At 39.1% G+C, this 17,246-nt stretch overlaps 2 protein-coding genes across 2 annotated transcripts; one reads left to right on the top strand and one right to left on the bottom strand.

Annotated features, from left to right (window-relative positions):
- LOC126998749 (uncharacterized) lies at nt 1–8,462 on the top strand. Its single transcript, XM_050860750.1, has 12 exons — nt 1–177; nt 1,714–1,815; nt 2,160–2,387; nt 2,499–2,762; nt 3,070–3,219; nt 3,332–3,496; nt 3,916–4,056; nt 4,214–4,374; nt 4,778–4,929; nt 5,316–5,484; nt 6,222–6,353; nt 8,271–8,462. The coding sequence occupies exons 1-12, from the start codon at nt 66–68 to the stop codon at nt 8,433–8,435; spliced, it is 1,941 nt and encodes a 646-aa protein (XP_050716707.1). The 5' UTR covers nt 1–65; the 3' UTR covers nt 8,436–8,462.
- A 1,196-nt stretch (nt 8,463–9,658) lies between these two features.
- LOC126998751 (ubiquitin domain-containing protein UBFD1-like) lies at nt 9,659–16,661 on the bottom strand. The gene is made up of 7 exons (XM_050860753.1): nt 16,500–16,661; nt 14,266–14,426; nt 12,695–12,821; nt 11,832–11,983; nt 11,531–11,659; nt 11,031–11,219; nt 9,659–10,391 (listed from the first exon to the last, which is right to left on the bottom strand). The coding sequence occupies exons 1-7, from the start codon at nt 16,519–16,521 to the stop codon at nt 10,290–10,292; spliced, it is 882 nt and encodes a 293-aa protein (XP_050716710.1). The 5' UTR covers nt 16,522–16,661; the 3' UTR covers nt 9,659–10,289.
- Between the last annotated feature and the right edge of the window lie 585 nt (nt 16,662–17,246).

The raw sequence follows: 17,246 nt of genomic DNA on the forward strand, positions 1-17,246 counted from the left end.
GCGAGTGTCCGCCGCACCCAGACCCTGGCCGAGCCCCAGGCGGCAGCACATGGCGAGAACGCGAGATGGCTCCTCCTACGGCCGAGAAGATTCTCATGCGCAAAATCAAGAAAAGCCAGAAGAAAAAGCTCAAGTTGCTGCAGGATAAGAAAGGACAGGAAGGCGAAGGTACTCAAGGTAAGCATGTGCACCAGAGAGTCTCCTGTGGGAGCTGGGAAGGCCTAAAGACATGGTGAATGAGGCAGTGTGTGGGCCAGCAGATGTGTCGAGTTCCGTGTTTCTTGTTCTTCTGAGTCTGTTAAATTATGTTCGGTGGTGTGTTGTGTTTATTGTGTTTTGTTTCTAGTTCTTCTGAATCTTAAATAATGTCCAGGCGGTAGGCGAGTGTGCAGGGAGGGAAGGGAAAATCGAGTCAATTATTATTTTAGGTATATTTTAGGGCTCAATTATTTAAGAATTCTGTGTCTCGTTCGATCTCCTTGCCCTGTTTTTTTTTATATAGGCCGCTGGGCGAAATAAAACTTTTATTATTATTATTATTATTATTATATTTATTATTGCTGGTATTGGGATGTTGGTGGAAGGCGAGCGTATATATTTCTTTGACGAGTATTGTGCTGCAGTCTGAAATGCTCACCTGGTTTACTCGTTTGATTTGAGTAGATGATTGAGTAGGAAACGAGTTATCAGCGCGGGTAATGAAACCAATCATAACCCGGTAGCTCCTGGGATCATGTTTCTTAAAGGTCCCTCTAAGCGAGAATAATGAGAAAAAATCATCACTCACGCAAACCATTTCAATATTTATCAACACATTTGTGATCAGTTTATGCATCATCTATTTTGGGGGTTTATATCATGGCAAAAATTTGGCCCGTCGCTGGTACATGGTAAAACCATAAATTTGGCCCGTCGCTCCTACCAGGTTAACCCTAGTCACCTATGGCAGGTGGAAAGTACGAGTGTCAGTGTTGGTGTGTGTTGCAAGTACATGGACTGTCTGTGTTGTGTAGTTTTATACAAGCATTGACGTGAGTGTGATTCTGTATGTATGTATGTTTAAGTGTGTGGTTGGTTGTGTATATGTACCGTAGGAGATTCTTGGGTAAAACTATAGAAGTACACCCGATTCAGAATGGCTGGTATTTGATATTATTTTTCTGACAGATTTTATTGTACTGTTATAACCATTTCCTTCTGATATTGCTAGTTTTGCAAAAAAAGTTTTGGTAAATCTTAGGAATAGTGGCCTAACGATTTCTTCCAAGTCGATGGGCGATGAGACTGCGAGCTCCAGGGTGAAGAAAGGGAAGAGCCCGCGCGGGAAAATACACCCCTTTTGACATAAACACGCCTGTCCGCTTGTCAAAACCCCATCATATGTGCTAGAAACGTTGTAATTACCACCACACCGTGCCCTGAACGCGCACCCGCTCAGAGCCGCTATTCCTAAGATTTACCAAAGTTTCTTTCCCATCACTTAAACTCGTAGTTTTGAGTTTTTTCTTTTATTATATGAAGGAAGTAAAACTCCCCTCCATAGGTAAGGTTACAGTATTTAGATTTATTTCATCTTAATAAATGCTTGAGATTAGTTTTGCTATTCAGAAGGTGAATATGGCAGCCAAATCATCCAGCAGTGTGAGTTTAATCCTTTTACATATATTTATTTAATTAATTTATTTATTAATTACTTTTTACCTTATTTACCAGAGATCAAGTTGCCAGAGGATGAGACAGAACGGCTGATCCTCACCCACAGTGTTCTTGGCAAGCGGCCGGCCGTGGACGATGAGCCACTCCCAAAGAAGAAAAGTAAGATTCCTAAATTTTATCAATGTTTAATTTTCATTTGGCAATCCATTTATGTCTTTATAATATGAGGAATCCTTTCAACCACCATTTACTAGTAATTCATGCACACCAATCCAAGTACTCATCAGGAAAGAAAACTGCTTGAAAACAGAACTGAGGTGTCAAAGTAATATCAATATCATTTTTAGAGGCTGTCACAATACATGGGGAGCTATTCTTTATTATTTCCTCATATTATTTATTTTTATTTTTCTTGGTGTTGTTGTAGGGGGGTGCTAGTATTGTTAACAGTAAGAATCCATCCTGTTGTTTACATTTTACTAATGGTAATTTCATTGTTATAGAGAGGAAGAAGAAGTTGAAGGAATTGGAAGAAGCTCTTGATGAAGGGGCTGATAATGAAGTGCAAAATGACAGCACTGAACAGAAGCCTAAGAAGAAGAAAAAGAAGAAAAAACCTCAGCAGCAGCCTCAACCTGAGAGTGTCCCTGAGAATGGAGAGGATGAAAATGAGATGAAAAGTGAGGACAACAGTGGGGAGAGTGAGGAGACAGGATATGAAAGTGAAGGGGGTGAGTACAAACAGGTTTTTTATTCAGTTTCCAAGTCCATGCAGTAGTCATAACAAATGTTGAATAGAATGAAAGACTTTTATGAAAATGACCAAACTTCTCTTTTTGCAGGCACTGACAACACAACTCTGGGTTATGATGCAACCGTCAACAAGTCCTTTGAGAGCCTACGTGGACAAGTGTCTGAGGAGACAATGAAGGCCGTAGATGGCATGGGCTTCACCGAAATGACAGAGATCCAGGCCAAGGCTATCCCCAAGCTGCTTGAAGGCCGGGACCTGCGTGGGACAGCGAAGACTGGTGCTGGCAAGACTTTGGCCTTTGTCATCCCAGCCGTAGAGCTGATACACAAGCTCAAGTTCAAGCCGAGAAATGGTAAAAATGGGTACAAAGTGAAAGTGATACATTTGCTCCAAAGATTATTGGCCACTTAATGATTTATATAATAGAGAATGAGGGAAAACAAGAAGATGGATGCTGCTGCTATTTATAGTGTGCTGTAGAACATTTTCATTCATGTCCTGGGAGAGAATACACTTTCTTGGCTGATGTCATTATTTATTTATTTTTTATTAGTTAATCAGTAGTATGTAATTTTTGCTTTGCCAAGAATTCAGGTTCATGGTGATGCTTCAACTTCAAAATTTACCAATTAGGTTGATTATGAGCATTGTTGTCTTAGGTACTGGTGTGATCGTCATCTCACCAACAAGAGAATTGTCAATGCAGACTTTTGGAGTGTTGCGTGAAGTGATGCAGGAACACACACAGACCTACGGCCTCATCATGGGAGGTGCCGACCGCAAGAGTGAGGCAGCAAAGCTGGCCAAAGGTAAGAAAGAACAGTTGCCTCGTCCCTCGTGTTTCGAGCAGAACTGAATATGTTACAGGATGTATTATTTTGCAACCAGAAATATACATGGCAAACCAATGTTTACTTGCAGGTGTGAATATTATTGTGGCCACCCCAGGAAGACTGTTGGACCACTTGCAAAACACTCCAAATTTCCTCTTCAAAAACCTTGTGTGTCTGGTCATCGATGAAGCTGACAGAATATTTGATGTTGGCTTTGAGGAGGAAATGAAGCAGATTTTGCGGATTCTACCAAGTAAGTATTGTTTCAGTTGACAGCTCATCACTCCATCTTTTTCTCCCAGCCTCCTCCATCTATATTCCTATATCTTTTTTCAGTGAATGGATTATGATTATTTTTGTAACATTAAGAGCAGTCACACAGTTCATTCGGTTATCAGTATTTCCTTAGAGTGAAACACCATGTCATTACCATTTTCATCCATATTTATCATGTGAATATGGTAACATTCAAGTTGCTGAGATAAGTCACACATGTTTAACTGTCACACTTAGGAGGTTATTAGATATTTCCATAAAGCAAACAATACATAACATATTCCCACCATTTTTATCCATAATAATGTGACAATTAATATAGTGATTGTCAAGCTAAGTAGGACAGAAGTCGTGTGTTTCATTACCACACTTAGAATGTCTTCAATGCTTCCCCAGAACGAAGACAGACGATGCTGTTCAGTGCCACCAAGGATGACAAGACCAACGAGCTTGCCAAACTGGCGCTGAAGACTGAGCCCATGGAGGTGGACGTTGACTCTGACAAGATCAGTGCCACCGTGGAGGGCCTAGAGCAAGGTGAGGGAGTGAGGGGTCTGTAAACTGTGAGCTGCCCTTGAAAGAAAGATATTGGTTATTCTTTTTCTCTCTCCACCTCACTATTGGCAGCACCATGAATGTTCTTTTTATGCCTTGAAATACATGTAAAACTAAAGCTCAATTATGACCCTTTCAGCTTACTTGGTGTGCCCAGCTGACAAGCGGTTCCTCGTTCTGTACACATTTATCAAGAAAAACCGGAAGAAGAAGGTGATGGTGTTCTTCAACTCCTGCATGACAGTCAAGTTTTACCATGAGCTCCTCAACTACATCGACCTCCCCGTCATGTGCATTCATGTAAGCCTTTTCTCTACCTTGCTACTACACTCTCTCCTCCATCGATCTCCTGTCCACTACCCTTACTTACCTCCTTTAATCCCATCACTACTGCTTAAAGATTAATACAAACCTTATATGTTCCCCAATGTATAAAGAAATGCATCCAGCCCATAGTTTCTTCCCCTCCTCCTGTCTAATTGCCAGAATCGTAAATAACAACACTGAGCTCATTACAAAAGTACACAAGTATTTAATGTTTCATTCGTAACTCGTATTAGACATAAATTCCTCCCTTATTTAGAAAACCTTATATTTCCCAATGCAACATATGACAATACTAATAAGACTTTCCACAGACTTTATTTGAAGGATAAACAAATCCAGTGAGAATATAAATCATTTTCTTTATTATCCTTTGAAGGGCAAACAAAAGCAAGTGAAGCGGACCAGCACGTTTTACCAGTTCTGCAACGCCGAATCTGGCATCCTGCTGTGCACGGACGTGGCTGCCCGTGGCTGGGACATTCCAGCTGTTGACTGGATAGTGCAGTATGACCCCCCAGATGATCCAAAGTAAGTCAGGAAGAAGGAGTATATCATGGGTAGGGGCAAGGTCCAAGTGGGTGAGATGTTAATTAAGCCTGGAGACCCAGTTATTGATCCACCTTACTAAAAACTCCTGACTTGGTAGCCTCTAACCACCACACAGCAAGTGATAGGAAGATAGAGGAAGGGAGAGTGGAGTTGAGGATGACCAGGCAGGGAAGACAAGGCTTGCTACAAGGAGAGGGGCCACCAGGTCATGAATTTAAGAGTATGGTTGGAGGACAGTCATTTAACCTCTGACCTTATGATGATAAAAAAAGGCAAAAAAGCAGATGATGATGGTAATGTTACGCTAAAAATATAAGTTTGCACCAATGGATTTACTAAGTGATTAACGAGAAATTACTTTCCAGGGAGTACATTCACCGTGTTGGAAGGACAGCCCGTGCAGGAGGCCAGGGACACGCGTTGCTCTTCATCCGGGAGGAAGAAATCGGCTTTGTCCGCTTCTTGAAGGCCCATAAGGTGAATGTGGAGGCCATGGACATCACGTGGAGCAAGGTGGCCAACATACAGCCTCAGGTGAGTCAAATGAACACTAGTGGTATTCACGTGTCAGGTCTTGCTGCCAGTACTTTCCTACACTCATTTCAGGGGCATTTCCGTGGTAGGAAAGGTTTGCCACTTTGTTTGCACCCTTCCAGTTACTACTTATATTAGGAAAATGTGTTGCAGTGTGTGGCATGCAACAGGACAAGTGCTAGAACACTACTATGGAAAATTGTGTCCATAGCTCAGTCTTTTTCATGTCTATCTGTATCAAAAACCCTTTTCCCAGACACTTCGGAAAATAAATGCTTAGGTTATAGTACTGGTTATGAAAACTAAATTCAAAGTAATTTAAAATTGGCAAATATGTGCCATGGTGTTAATCTGAGAAGCTGATTGCAATGAAAGTTTGTACAAGGCACTGAAGTGGATTGTACTGGATAGAGGAAAGACAAAGTAAAGAAAGGAAGTGTGGTAAGTTACACTATTAGGTTGTAGGACCAAGTGAGTTGAGTTGGTGAAGAAAAATGTATTATGACAAATTTCTGTTCAAGTAGTGTTAAAAAAAGTCACGATATTAAACAGTTGAACGAAGGGTGTAGAATATGCTTAGAAAAAATGCATTGTCTGATCAGCTATTAAATTAAGTGTTGAGAAAGTCACATTATAGGACAATAGGACTAAGTGTGTTGAAGTGGCACAGCAAGAGAAATTATGCAACATGTCACAATTGTTACCATATTTTTTACGGTGCTCTTGTTTTGTTCCAGTTGGAGAAGCTGATGACGCAGAACTACTTCCTGCATGCCAGCGCTAAAGAGGCTTTCAAGGGTTATGTTAGAGCTTACAACTCCCACCAGCAGAAGGACGTGTTCAACATAAACACACTTGACCTAAAAAAGGTACGTTATTCTTAATGCAAACTTCTCACACAGACTGATGACCTCTGTGGCAGTATATCATCTTGCTGGATGTTGTTCTGGTTGCAGTCATCACACGTGGTGTGCCCAAAAGCATCATGTGGCTCCCAGTGTATGCATGCATGTGTTTGTGATGACTGTGCTGTCATCCCAGCTATATTACACTGAACATAAAGGACTTTCTCGAGACTTAATGACTGCCTCTCACTTATTAGAAGCTGGAGGGTTCACACAATCCTTTGCTGTACACTTGCTCGTCCTGGTGTTTGCACTTTTTCAAGGATATATTACATTAAGCATATGATTCTGGGAGCAGGCGGAGTGAACACAGTACAATGAGAAAAGCATGAAACTGAGGACGCTGTGTAGCAATTGCCACAGTGTGGTGATGTTTCCTCTGACAGCCTTGTGTAAATGCTGCACGCACCATGGCAAACAAGTATCCAGCAAAGGATAGTGCAAACCCTACTGCTCCTAAAACTGAGTCAGTAAGCTTTGTAAAAAAAAATGCAACAACTTTGAAGCATATTGTATAGTGTTTATGATAATGGTGACAAAATTAAGAAAATGGCAAACTGGTTGTTTTTATCAAAGTCTTCATATTATGTTAATTTAAAAATTATAAACTTGTAACAGGTTTTATTTTGCATAGCCTAACGTAACTGCCGGTAGTACTGTTATGCTCCCACATGTTGGGTGGCACTGTTGAGTATGTACTCTGTTGCCAGTAACAGCAAAACAATAGCCTAATAAAAACATTTTATATTTGATGTAATACAAAGGAGTCTCAGCACAATTTTTGTTTTGTTTTGTCAGCATTATCATGTACGGTGTGTAATACAGTCCCACTTACCTGACTCCAGTTTTTTTGTGGCAGCTATATTGTCACCCTAATGGTAACACTTTACTCTTGTCCCATGACTTGTTGGCTTATCTTTGGGGCATGTGGGTTTGCCTTGTCCATTGTTAGATGCCTACGTGCCATGGTGCATGCACAATTTACTCAGTAGTAAACGCAATAAACATGTATGCAGGAGGCAGGAAGCGTGACAGAATAGGAGAGTAGTTGTCTGTTAGTATATTATTCTCCATGTCATATTCTGCCTGCCTCAACCCTCATGTTCATTGTGCTTTTTTTAATTCTTTGGGTAAATAGTGCATGTGCTTTAACAAGTCAGCATCCAGCAAAGGATAGGAGAATCTCACATGCATGTTGAAGTCTTGCCATGTTACAATCTGGGTGACAATATATGGCATGACAATCAAAGTAGCTAAGTAGTACCATGTTGCACTCCATGTGATAATGCTGACAAAATTTGGAAAAGAACAGTCTTGGCTGCACGATTTTATGCATGCTAACTTCATAATAAACCACATATTCTACCTTTGCATTTTACACAACTAATGCAAACTCAAAATAGCTCATGTCCTCTACAATAATCTCACTCACCACTTCCATGAACAGTACACTTCCTATTTGCTCACAGCACTACCAGAATGTTGCTATTAGCAGAATTAAAAAAAAAAAAAAAAAAGTTAAGTATTGTCTGCATTTTACAAGAAATTTAGTTTGAGGAAAGATTGCATTAAAGTTAATGTAAAATGCAAACAAACAGAACTTTACTTTTTCATTCTGGTAATGGCAACTGTGTTATACTTCTGCCAGTGCTCTGAGCAGGTAGGCAGTGTGTTATTCATGCAAGTGTTGAGTGAGATTATGATGGATGATATGAACTTTATCATTTCCATCATTAAAATGTGTAAACTGAAAGCAGACTAAAGCTGTTTATGTTGTTTATTATGTAATAAGTTTGGAACATGCCAACAATTCAGAGTGCTATATATTTCCTAGCAAATTCTATGCTGAATGTATCTTCAGTATTCTCTTTTTTTTTTCAGGTGGCCAAGTGCTTTGGCTTCCAAGTTCCACCATTTGTGGACTTGGGTTTCACAGCAAGCAAACATCATGGACGGAGAGGTGGCGGTGGCGGCGGTGGCTTTGGCGGGAAGAACAAGAAGCAGGTGGCTAAAGCTAAGATTTATAGACCAATTAACAAAAAATAGGTATATAAATAAATATATAAAGTTAAATATTATTGTTTCATATTTCAATATTTGCATTAATAATACCATTTATACTTAAGTTATGTGGGAAATGTTGCAGCAGACACCTGAAACAAAGGTAAAAAAACATGGTTGCCTGTACCGAGACTGGTGGTTTCAACTTTCTTGGGATCACCCAAACAGCATGCGTCCTCTGTGCGGTGATGTGTGGTGCTTACTACAGGCTTCACCACAACATGTATTTGCTGGCCATCTTTCAGTCACTCGCTCCATCATACTTACTGACATACTTGTACTTCTACAGACATAGGGAAGGAATAACACCATTGCCATGAATGGGCCTCAGTGATCAGTGTCCCAGACTCCCAATGGCTGTCACAAGTACTCAGTGGTACTGGTACTTAAACTTATGGTGTTGGTACCTTTATAATTAAGCCAGTACCAGGGCCATTACTTTCCAGGCCTCATGAATGTGACAGTGGTGAAAGTTCTAAGACTCCTCATCTTTGTGCACATTTCACCTTGTGCACAGAGTCCAGGGCACCTAATATGCCACCCAAAAGAGCAACAGGATCTTTCAAAAAGTGCTATGCAAATAAAATAATTTGACTGCCTTGATGCAATTAACTGAAAGTAGTAAAGCATTACTACTCACTAAGGATGCATATGTCTTCCATGATTTGTGGTATCATTCAATAGCCTGACTTTTTAAACAAGCATTGGTCTGCTGGTACTCATAATCAAACTTGCTTACATTTTCTAGTGTCCTATAATAAGTAATTGCACAAGATGATGAGTGAGTTTGTGTTCCTTTCTCCAATCCGTTTTACAACAAATTTATTTTGTAATTATTTTATTTTGAAACTTTATGAAAGCACCAGCTCAGATTTTTTACATACAATTGATCTTATACTAACAAAATCCAACAGAACATGGACAATTCTAGTGTTAAATTGGGTCTTCCACTTTGCTTCATTATGTACCCGCTTTGCATATCTTTCTCAAAAGGCAGGATCATCAATTGAGTGTATCACAAGTCATTCCTATCTCATAGTATGACTGAGTGAAAAACCTTGATTACAAAACATGATTAGTAACTTTTTAAGCTAATGAGAAATCCAAACCTGCCAGATTTAATATTGGAAATCTCAAATATTAAATATAACTGGAAACAGTGTGGTGTAAGAAATTAAAAAGACTATTGCATATGTGAACATTTGAAGGAAACTGAAGATCTTTATTTGAGAGATAATAACAATGCTGTGAATAGGCTGAAGCTTAAAAAAATGCAAACTATTACTCTATAGTGATGATTGCTGGTCATTTGATATTAGTTCCTCTGGATTCTTCTTATAATTCATATACGTAAGCACTGCTATCACATATTAAACTTATTTAGATTCATATCCTTTGTACAATGGATTTGAAAATGTTAAAAAGAAAATGAGTTTGAACAAAACCAGTGAGCAAAGCCTTGCCACTTCTAACATGTGGTGATAAAAGAGGGTGTAAAGTGTCTCTCAGACACTGTCTCTTATCTACGTATCAATGATCACAAACATAATCCTATTTTCTCTTTACTCCCCATTGCAGCTGGTGCCTAATACAGTAACAATAAGCAAAGTGATAGACTACAGATATGTAATGCAAGTCTTAAAGGACCAATTGTGGTACATACATAACAAAAACTGTAATGATTCAGTTCAGAAATGAATGAAGTGTAGCATGGAACAGCCCAACAAACTTCCATAGTTTAGAATGCTCCATATATAAAGGCTGATAAATATGTATACAAACAAGTTCATATTAACAAAATATATGAGTGGTGGATATAACTTTAGAGGGTCTGATATATTACCACTTGCCCAAAACTGTGTCTTTGATAGCATCAACATACTGTGCAGGCACCCAATAAATCCAATATCTTGATGCCTCTGTTGGTCCAAGCTGCAAGCCCTGAGGACAATGATATCCTTGTTAATACTTTGGTGGTCATGATAGAGCATATTTAACCTTGCATTCCTTACTGCATACAGTTCTGAAATATATTTCTGTAAAACCTAATCCACACGCTAGTCATGCTTATACACAGGTGGACTTGGGTGACAAAAAATAATGCCGATTTCCTGAAGACAGTCTCAAAAATGGAGGTGAATTTTATACACTCATGCTCCTTTTACACCAAGAAATATAGTATATATGCTGTTCACTGGAAAAGTAGGAAGCTACATTAACTGATTCCATAATTCACACTTGTACAGTATATACTCTAAATGTTCATGCCTTTCCACTAATCAAACATCAAATTTTATCAAATATTTAAATTTGCTTCTTGTTTTCATTGTATGTAAATATCAGCAATATATTTTAAGGCCTTGGTGTGCCTAACCAAAATTTAAATGAGAATTGACCATAATGTGCCACTAAAGGGCCATGGCCCTGATAAGATAGACTACTAAACATGCATGAAGCACACAGGCTTATGTAGAAAGTACTAAATATTAACTCTTAGTAACTTTAATCTTTATGTCAAGATCCTCCCTGTTCAGTATAGTCTTTGTACATCAGTAAATGTATTTAAAAGAAAATGCTCACCATAATGTGATACTGCTCAAAGCCTTCTATCGCCTCCGAGACAATCTGACGGATGTGGTTCATGTTGACCTTCTCAGTGCGCTCCTTTGTGCCAATCCAGATTTGGTCAAGTTCTAGCTTGAAGGTGAGACGCACTTTTCCTCCATGTTTATTGAGCATCCCAGAAAGTGGGTAAGATGGCAATACATCCTGAAAGCAAGCAACTTAGTTCAATAATACTTTACTGATAATCACGGTAAAGTAATTAAGGGTTAAATATGTGTCATACAAAGGAAACTGATGAAGTATCATACAACAGGGCACTAAGTTTGGAGTCAAGTTGGTGCTGGAAAAAAGGTTGCGGAAACTGTCCGTAAAAGTTTGGGCATTGTTGATATGAGAAAAAGTATAATTGGTTCCAGGCTCATTCAAATATTAAATATAATAATAAGGGAGCAATGTACATGTATATCTACATCACCAGACATAGATGTATCACACTAGGAGTAACAAAATCTGACCTTGCTGTTTTTAATCCCTGGCATGGCATCCTCGGGCACTCCTTTGTCAATGATCTTGCGATGGAGTTTTTGTCTGCACAGTGGCTCCTTACTTGAGGTGGTGGTGCTCGGCTTCTCTGATGATGGGGTCTGCAGGGGATGGTAGGTTACATGCATTAAATTTAGCTTCTGGTCTTCTGCAGATGATAAAAAGTTGCTTGCATTAAAGTGAACCTTTTCATGTCTACATCTTATCATTCATTGCAATAATTTCTCGTAATTCTGCATTCTGTTCCATAGTAGTACAGTTTCAATCTCTTACCTCTGACTTTGGTGTGTTGACACTAACAACATCATCCAGCTTAGAGCCCACTACCATCACTTTTGAGCCTTTGGTCACTCCAAGCTCCTTCAAGGTCTTCTCATCTTTAGCCAGGCCCTTGATCATTACTTTTTGCATTGCTGGGAGTACATCTGAAAAGGAAGGACATTTTCAAGATATTACTGAACTGCTAGATTCTGAGACCAATGAGTACTATTAAAAGTTGTAGTAGTAGGCAAGTAGCAGCCCCACAACAGTAATTCTACTTGTTCCCATGATACAGGAGGTTGAGAGTGGAGAAGTACTGTAGTTATATCGGTGAATTGAAAAGTAACAAAGTGGCTAATAATGTTCTGTCACAAGTGCCCAGTGCTAACAGACAGGCTGCATTTTAGTATGTGGATGTATGTATAACTATGAGGACAAAATCACCCTTGTATTAGAAAAGGTCACTGTCAGAATGCATGAATCAAAAGTGAAAACAGCAAAACAGGTGTGGTATGATGGCAAATACAGGTATTCCCCACTTTACATTGGTTTGTTTTATATTTTGTTCTTACAATCACCATTCTTTAACTCAGCATTATTGACAAAGTTATGCTGCTAATTTTTACCTCCCAGCATTACCAGCATAACAGGCTGCCCTATTTAACATTGCAACAACTGGTGCTAGGTGGAGTGCTGGCTTCCCACACAAGTTGGCTGATTTGTTCGCCTGCTGTTGTCTCTGTACTGTCAGCTCAGAACATCAGGAAGAGTGATAGTCATATTTTCATCCCAAATGCAAATGTAATATGTGGTTGATATTTTCCATTTACTTAATTAACAAATTACAAAACAAAAAACTGTCCATGGGTACTCACTTATTATAGAACTAAGGTGCTCCTTTAGCTGCTTGACTGTTCCATCTAAAGGAAATTCTATATCATATTTTGTCTTATTGTATACTAACTTGAAGCTTACTCCTTCGCCAGTGGGTAGCCCCTCAGACTGAAAAGGTTAAAACTAAAGTAAGTGAATGAAAATACAATCATACTGAATAAAGCAAAAAAAATAAAAATAAAATAAAATCAATCAACAGCATAGTTTTAAACATAGAGAATAAAACGATAGCTGCAGTCATCAGTAAGTACATAGTGATGTATACACCATCATGAATTATTGCAATGACATTAATACTCTTTCCATTAGAAAATATAATTATTTCTAACAGTTTCTTTTCCTATTATTATTGTATAAATAACAAAACTAAAGGTTATATAATTATGTAAGAGAAAGTTACACAAAAGCTTGTAGTAGGAGCTATTACACTAATTCAGAGGTGGCAAAAATCACACAAACTTGTACCTGTGAATGGGAATGGGGAGATTAAAGAGATAGGGAGGGAGCATTCTGAGCCAGTGATGAGTGAGTATGGGAAGGCAAGAAGAATTGACCAGAGTGAGTGTAAACATAGGGCAGTCATGTCCACAGGGAGAGGGGTGAGATAGGGGGCAATAAAGAAATTAAAATTAAGAAAGGCCCCTGGCATTTATGAAATAACAGTTATTCTAACTAATAGTTAGTGTTGAAGTTATTTTGTAAATTGTTATTGACGAGATCCTATTATCTTTTATTCATATACATCATATTGCACTGGTAACAGCAAATGTAAAAAAAAGTATATAGAAAACAATGCCCAAGATGTCTGACTCAGAAGCATGAGTCACACCACCCATGCGGGAGGGGATGGAGCGACATCAGTTCGGGGGGGGGGTTACTCATTGCAGGAGGTAGTCTAGGGAGAGCAAAGTTGTGGCAGCTCTGTCTATGGGTAAGACATTTTGAGCCTTATGGTTCAGGAACTTATGGTACACAGCCTAATAGGCTACTTGCAGCAGGTAACAAATGCATACTGCATTTTGTACTGCCCCAGGAAGCTTGAAGGAGCTAAAAAGATCAATATTCCAGATGTTTGAGTTTGCCAATCTGGGATCCAAATTCTCTCCCTGAAACCCTGAAATTTCCCCCTGGTTGAGTTCCCCTGTCCTAAACTATAGAACATACTTCCCTATTTACCTAAAAAAATATGTGTTCAGGGACCCTTCACTTCCCCAGAACATGGATAGTCAATAGATATGGAATATATGTATATGAATTTTTCATATTGATAACAAGAAAATCAATATCATGAGGAAAGCAGCCGCACCATCATTGTAACTACTACTGGATTGGCTGCTCATGCAAGTCAAGCAGCAAGTGAGGCTGATTTACATATCATAGGGCAAGTTTACTAATTTTTAGTGAAACATGAAAAGAACATCTCATTTAGCACTTTTCATCTACTTTTCCTACTCCACCATGATCCGAATACTGCTCATGAAGGGATAGGAAAGGAAAATTCTGCTCTCTTTACAATGGCAACACTGGCTGATGACTACAGTTGTTGAAATACCTGAGTGCTTGGTATGTCTTCTTGTGTATCACTGTGCGAGGCTTCCTCTGAGCTTTGCGGATGAGCTTCATTAAGTGCACCATTGTTTGCATCACTAGGCTTGTCTGAAGGTGTCTTGCTGTCCCCACAATCCTTTGTGCACTCTTCCTCACTCCTCGTGACTGAAAAAAGCAATAGGAAAACATTTGGTAAATTTACCGTAAAAGCACCTGTCTCACTGATGCAGAATACCGTGCTTTCAAAAAAGGACTGGTATGCCTTAAATTCCTGCAACCAATAATATCATCATGCCACTAGACTTGAAGGCCACATTACTGTTATATCAGAGAACATAAAAGTGTAGTAACTGTAATAAGTCAGCCTAATTTCCAAGTTAAAATTTCATCATTAGTGTAACTTATTTCATGCGAAATAAGTGAATGAAAAGCATAATCATATTTGGGTACAAAGTAAAACAACTGATAGAGCAACAAAATATCCTACATGAAGAGGCTCACGATCTCCATCACAGTGGGATGGAGGACTGAGGCTCTGTTGAATTTGCTTTCATAAAATTATCTTCTAAATTGGATAACATTTATTACTTCTGGTTTCTATGTTTCTTTGAACAAAAAGAGTAAAAAGATGTCTATAGCTCAAAGTTAATTAAATGTGAATTAATAGATTACTGTCTGAACATGAGACCTTGAATTATCAACCTCTTTCTCTTCTCCCATCTAAAGTTTATAGCTTAACTCAATACATACACCACTGAGTGCCAGCGATCAAACTTGAGCTTTCCGATTAAAAGTCATGGCTGCAAACCATCTGAGTGCTGATGAGCTAAAGGGCTACAGTGCCAGGGGCCAATTCTGTCACTTAACCTGACACCTCGGCCCCACACTGTGGACTCAATAAAAAAGTGACCCTGCTCTCACTCACATCCCAATGAATATTACAAGTGTGGTTTACAATCAGGGTTTGTTAGGGTAAAAAGTTTCATGTTCATTTGGGTAACATTGGGTTTCATTGTGGGTAGACACTCCTCATGCTCATTTGGGTTAACAGACATTTCAGTATAGATTGGGGTAACATTAGGGTAAGAGGATGTGCTGGTAAAATATGTAAATTTGAGTTTCTCCCTCAGTTATTACCCAGTCATTGTTTCTGAGTTATCTGTGGATAGCTGAATGAAAGACCAGGAAAAATATGTCTGGCTTTTGTTGGAGTAAATCATTAACTGACTACAATTTTTTTCAAGTAGGTATGTAAAATAAATGGGAAAATAATTGCTAATATGTATTTTAGAGCAGACATTATCCCATTATTTCCATTGACATGCCCCTCTTATGATGAGCACTTATTATTTAAATCACGGTAGTAAGTAAAAAAGTAATGAAGTAAGAAAGTAGGCATGAGTGGTCCTTCATAAGTGCTGAGTCAATGGAACAGCTGATCACTGGCTCCACCTAGTCTTATGATAGCTATTATTTCCCTTTTATGATAGATATATAGGTTAGGTTTCCTCTTATGATAGATACTATTTCAATCACAGTAGAAAGTAAATAAGTAAGTGGGTAGGTTAGGTTAGGTTCCCTCTTATGATAGATACTATTTCAATCACAGTAGAAAGTAAATAAGTAAGTGGGTAGGTTAGGTTAGGTTCCCTCTTATGATAGATACTATTTCAATCACGGTCGTAAGTAAGAAAGTGGGCATGAGTGTGGTCCTTCATAAGTGCTTGGGGTAGTAAGTAAATAAGTAAGTGGGCATGAGTGTGGTCCTTCATAAGTGCTTGGGGTAGTAAGAGGGTAGTAAGTAAATAAGTAAGTGGGCATGAGTGTGGTCCTTCATAAGTGCTTGGGGTAGTAAGTGGGCATGAGTGTGGTCCTTCATAAGTGCTGAGGGTAGTACGTAAATAAGTAAGTACGCAAGTAAGTGGGCATGAGTGTGGCCCTTCATAAGTGCTGAGGGTAGTACGTAAATAAGTAAGCAAGTAAGTAAGTGGGCATGAGTGTGGCCCTTCATAAGTGCTGAGGGTAGTAAGTAAATAAGTAAGCAATCAAGTAAGTAAGTGGGCATGAGTGTGGTCCTTCATAAGTGCTGAGTCAATGGAACAGCTGATCACTGGCTCCACCTTGACACGCGGCCCTGGAAAAGAATCCCTAGGTAGCAAACAGGCCTAATTAGAGGTCCCTAGGCAGCAAAGAGGCCTAATTAAAAGTTCCTTGTCATGGCTCAGCGCCGCGTTATACCTTCCTTGGCCTCGTGAGACATGCTGGGAGCCGAGGACGGAGGAGGAGCCGTGCCCGTGGCTCTGGCTCACCACAACAACAACAATCAAGTGACTTCTTCTTCTTCTTCCTCCTTTGGTTTTCTTTTCCTTCTTTTCTTCCTTGGGTTTCTTCCTTTGGTTTCCTTTTTTTTCTGGGGGGGGTTCTTCCTTTGCTTTCCTTTTCCTCCACTGGTCTTCATTTTCTTCCTTTGGTTTTCTTCCTTTCTTGCTTGATCGAGTTTCTTCCTTTGGTATGCATTTTCTTCCTTTCTTGCTGGAGTTTCTTCCTTTGGTTTCCTTTTCCTCCTTTTGGTTTCCTTTTCTTCCTTTAATTGGTTTCTTTCTTTTATTCCTTTGGTTTCCGGCCTTTTCTTCCCTCCTTTGGTTTTCTTTTCTTTCTTCCCTCCTTTTCTTCTTTAATTTCTTCCTTTGGTTTCCTTTTCTTCTCTCATTTGGTTATAGCTTTTCCTCTTTTCTTCCTTTGTTTTCCCTTTCTTCCCTCCTTTGGTTTCTTCCTTTGGTTTCCTTAATTTCTTCTTTTCTTCCTTTGGTATCTTCCTTTGGTTTCCTTTTCTTCTTTTCTTCCTTTCCTTCACTTATATACTTCACTCTGAACGTACTGATCGAGCTGGGGTTTTTTTTTTTCTGTTCACTTTGCTTCCACTGACTTGTTTTTTTTTCTTATTTTCCTTTGTTTTCTTCACTTTAATTAACTTTTTGCATTTCT

The sequence above is a fragment of the Eriocheir sinensis genome, chromosome 15, assembly GCF_024679095.1.
Source record: "Eriocheir sinensis breed Jianghai 21 chromosome 15, ASM2467909v1, whole genome shotgun sequence".
Taxonomy (NCBI): Eukaryota; Metazoa; Arthropoda; class Malacostraca; order Decapoda; family Varunidae; genus Eriocheir; species Eriocheir sinensis.

Bases quoted from the DNA above. Each gene is read 5' to 3' on its own strand.
- LOC126998749 (XM_050860750.1), top strand. From the start codon at position 66: ATGGCTCCTCCTACGGCCGAGAAGATTCTCATGCGCAAAATCAAGAAA. The intron at 3,497-3,915 runs GTAAGTATTGTT...ATGCTTCCCCAG, and splicing joins GATTTTGCGGATTCTACCAA to AACGAAGACAGACGATGCTG. The intron at 4,057-4,213 runs GTGAGGGAGTGA...TGACCCTTTCAG, and splicing joins CGTGGAGGGCCTAGAGCAAG to CTTACTTGGTGTGCCCAGCT.
- LOC126998751 (XM_050860753.1), bottom strand. From the start codon at position 16,521: ATGTCTCACGAGGCCAAGGAAG. The intron at 11,660-11,831 runs GTAAGAGATTGA...CATCCCCTGCAG, and splicing joins TCAACACACCAAAGTCAGAG to ACCCCATCATCAGAGAAGCC. The intron at 11,220-11,530 runs GTCAGATTTTGT...GCTTGCTTTCAG, and splicing joins CAGGGATTAAAAACAGCAAG to GATGTATTGCCATCTTACCC.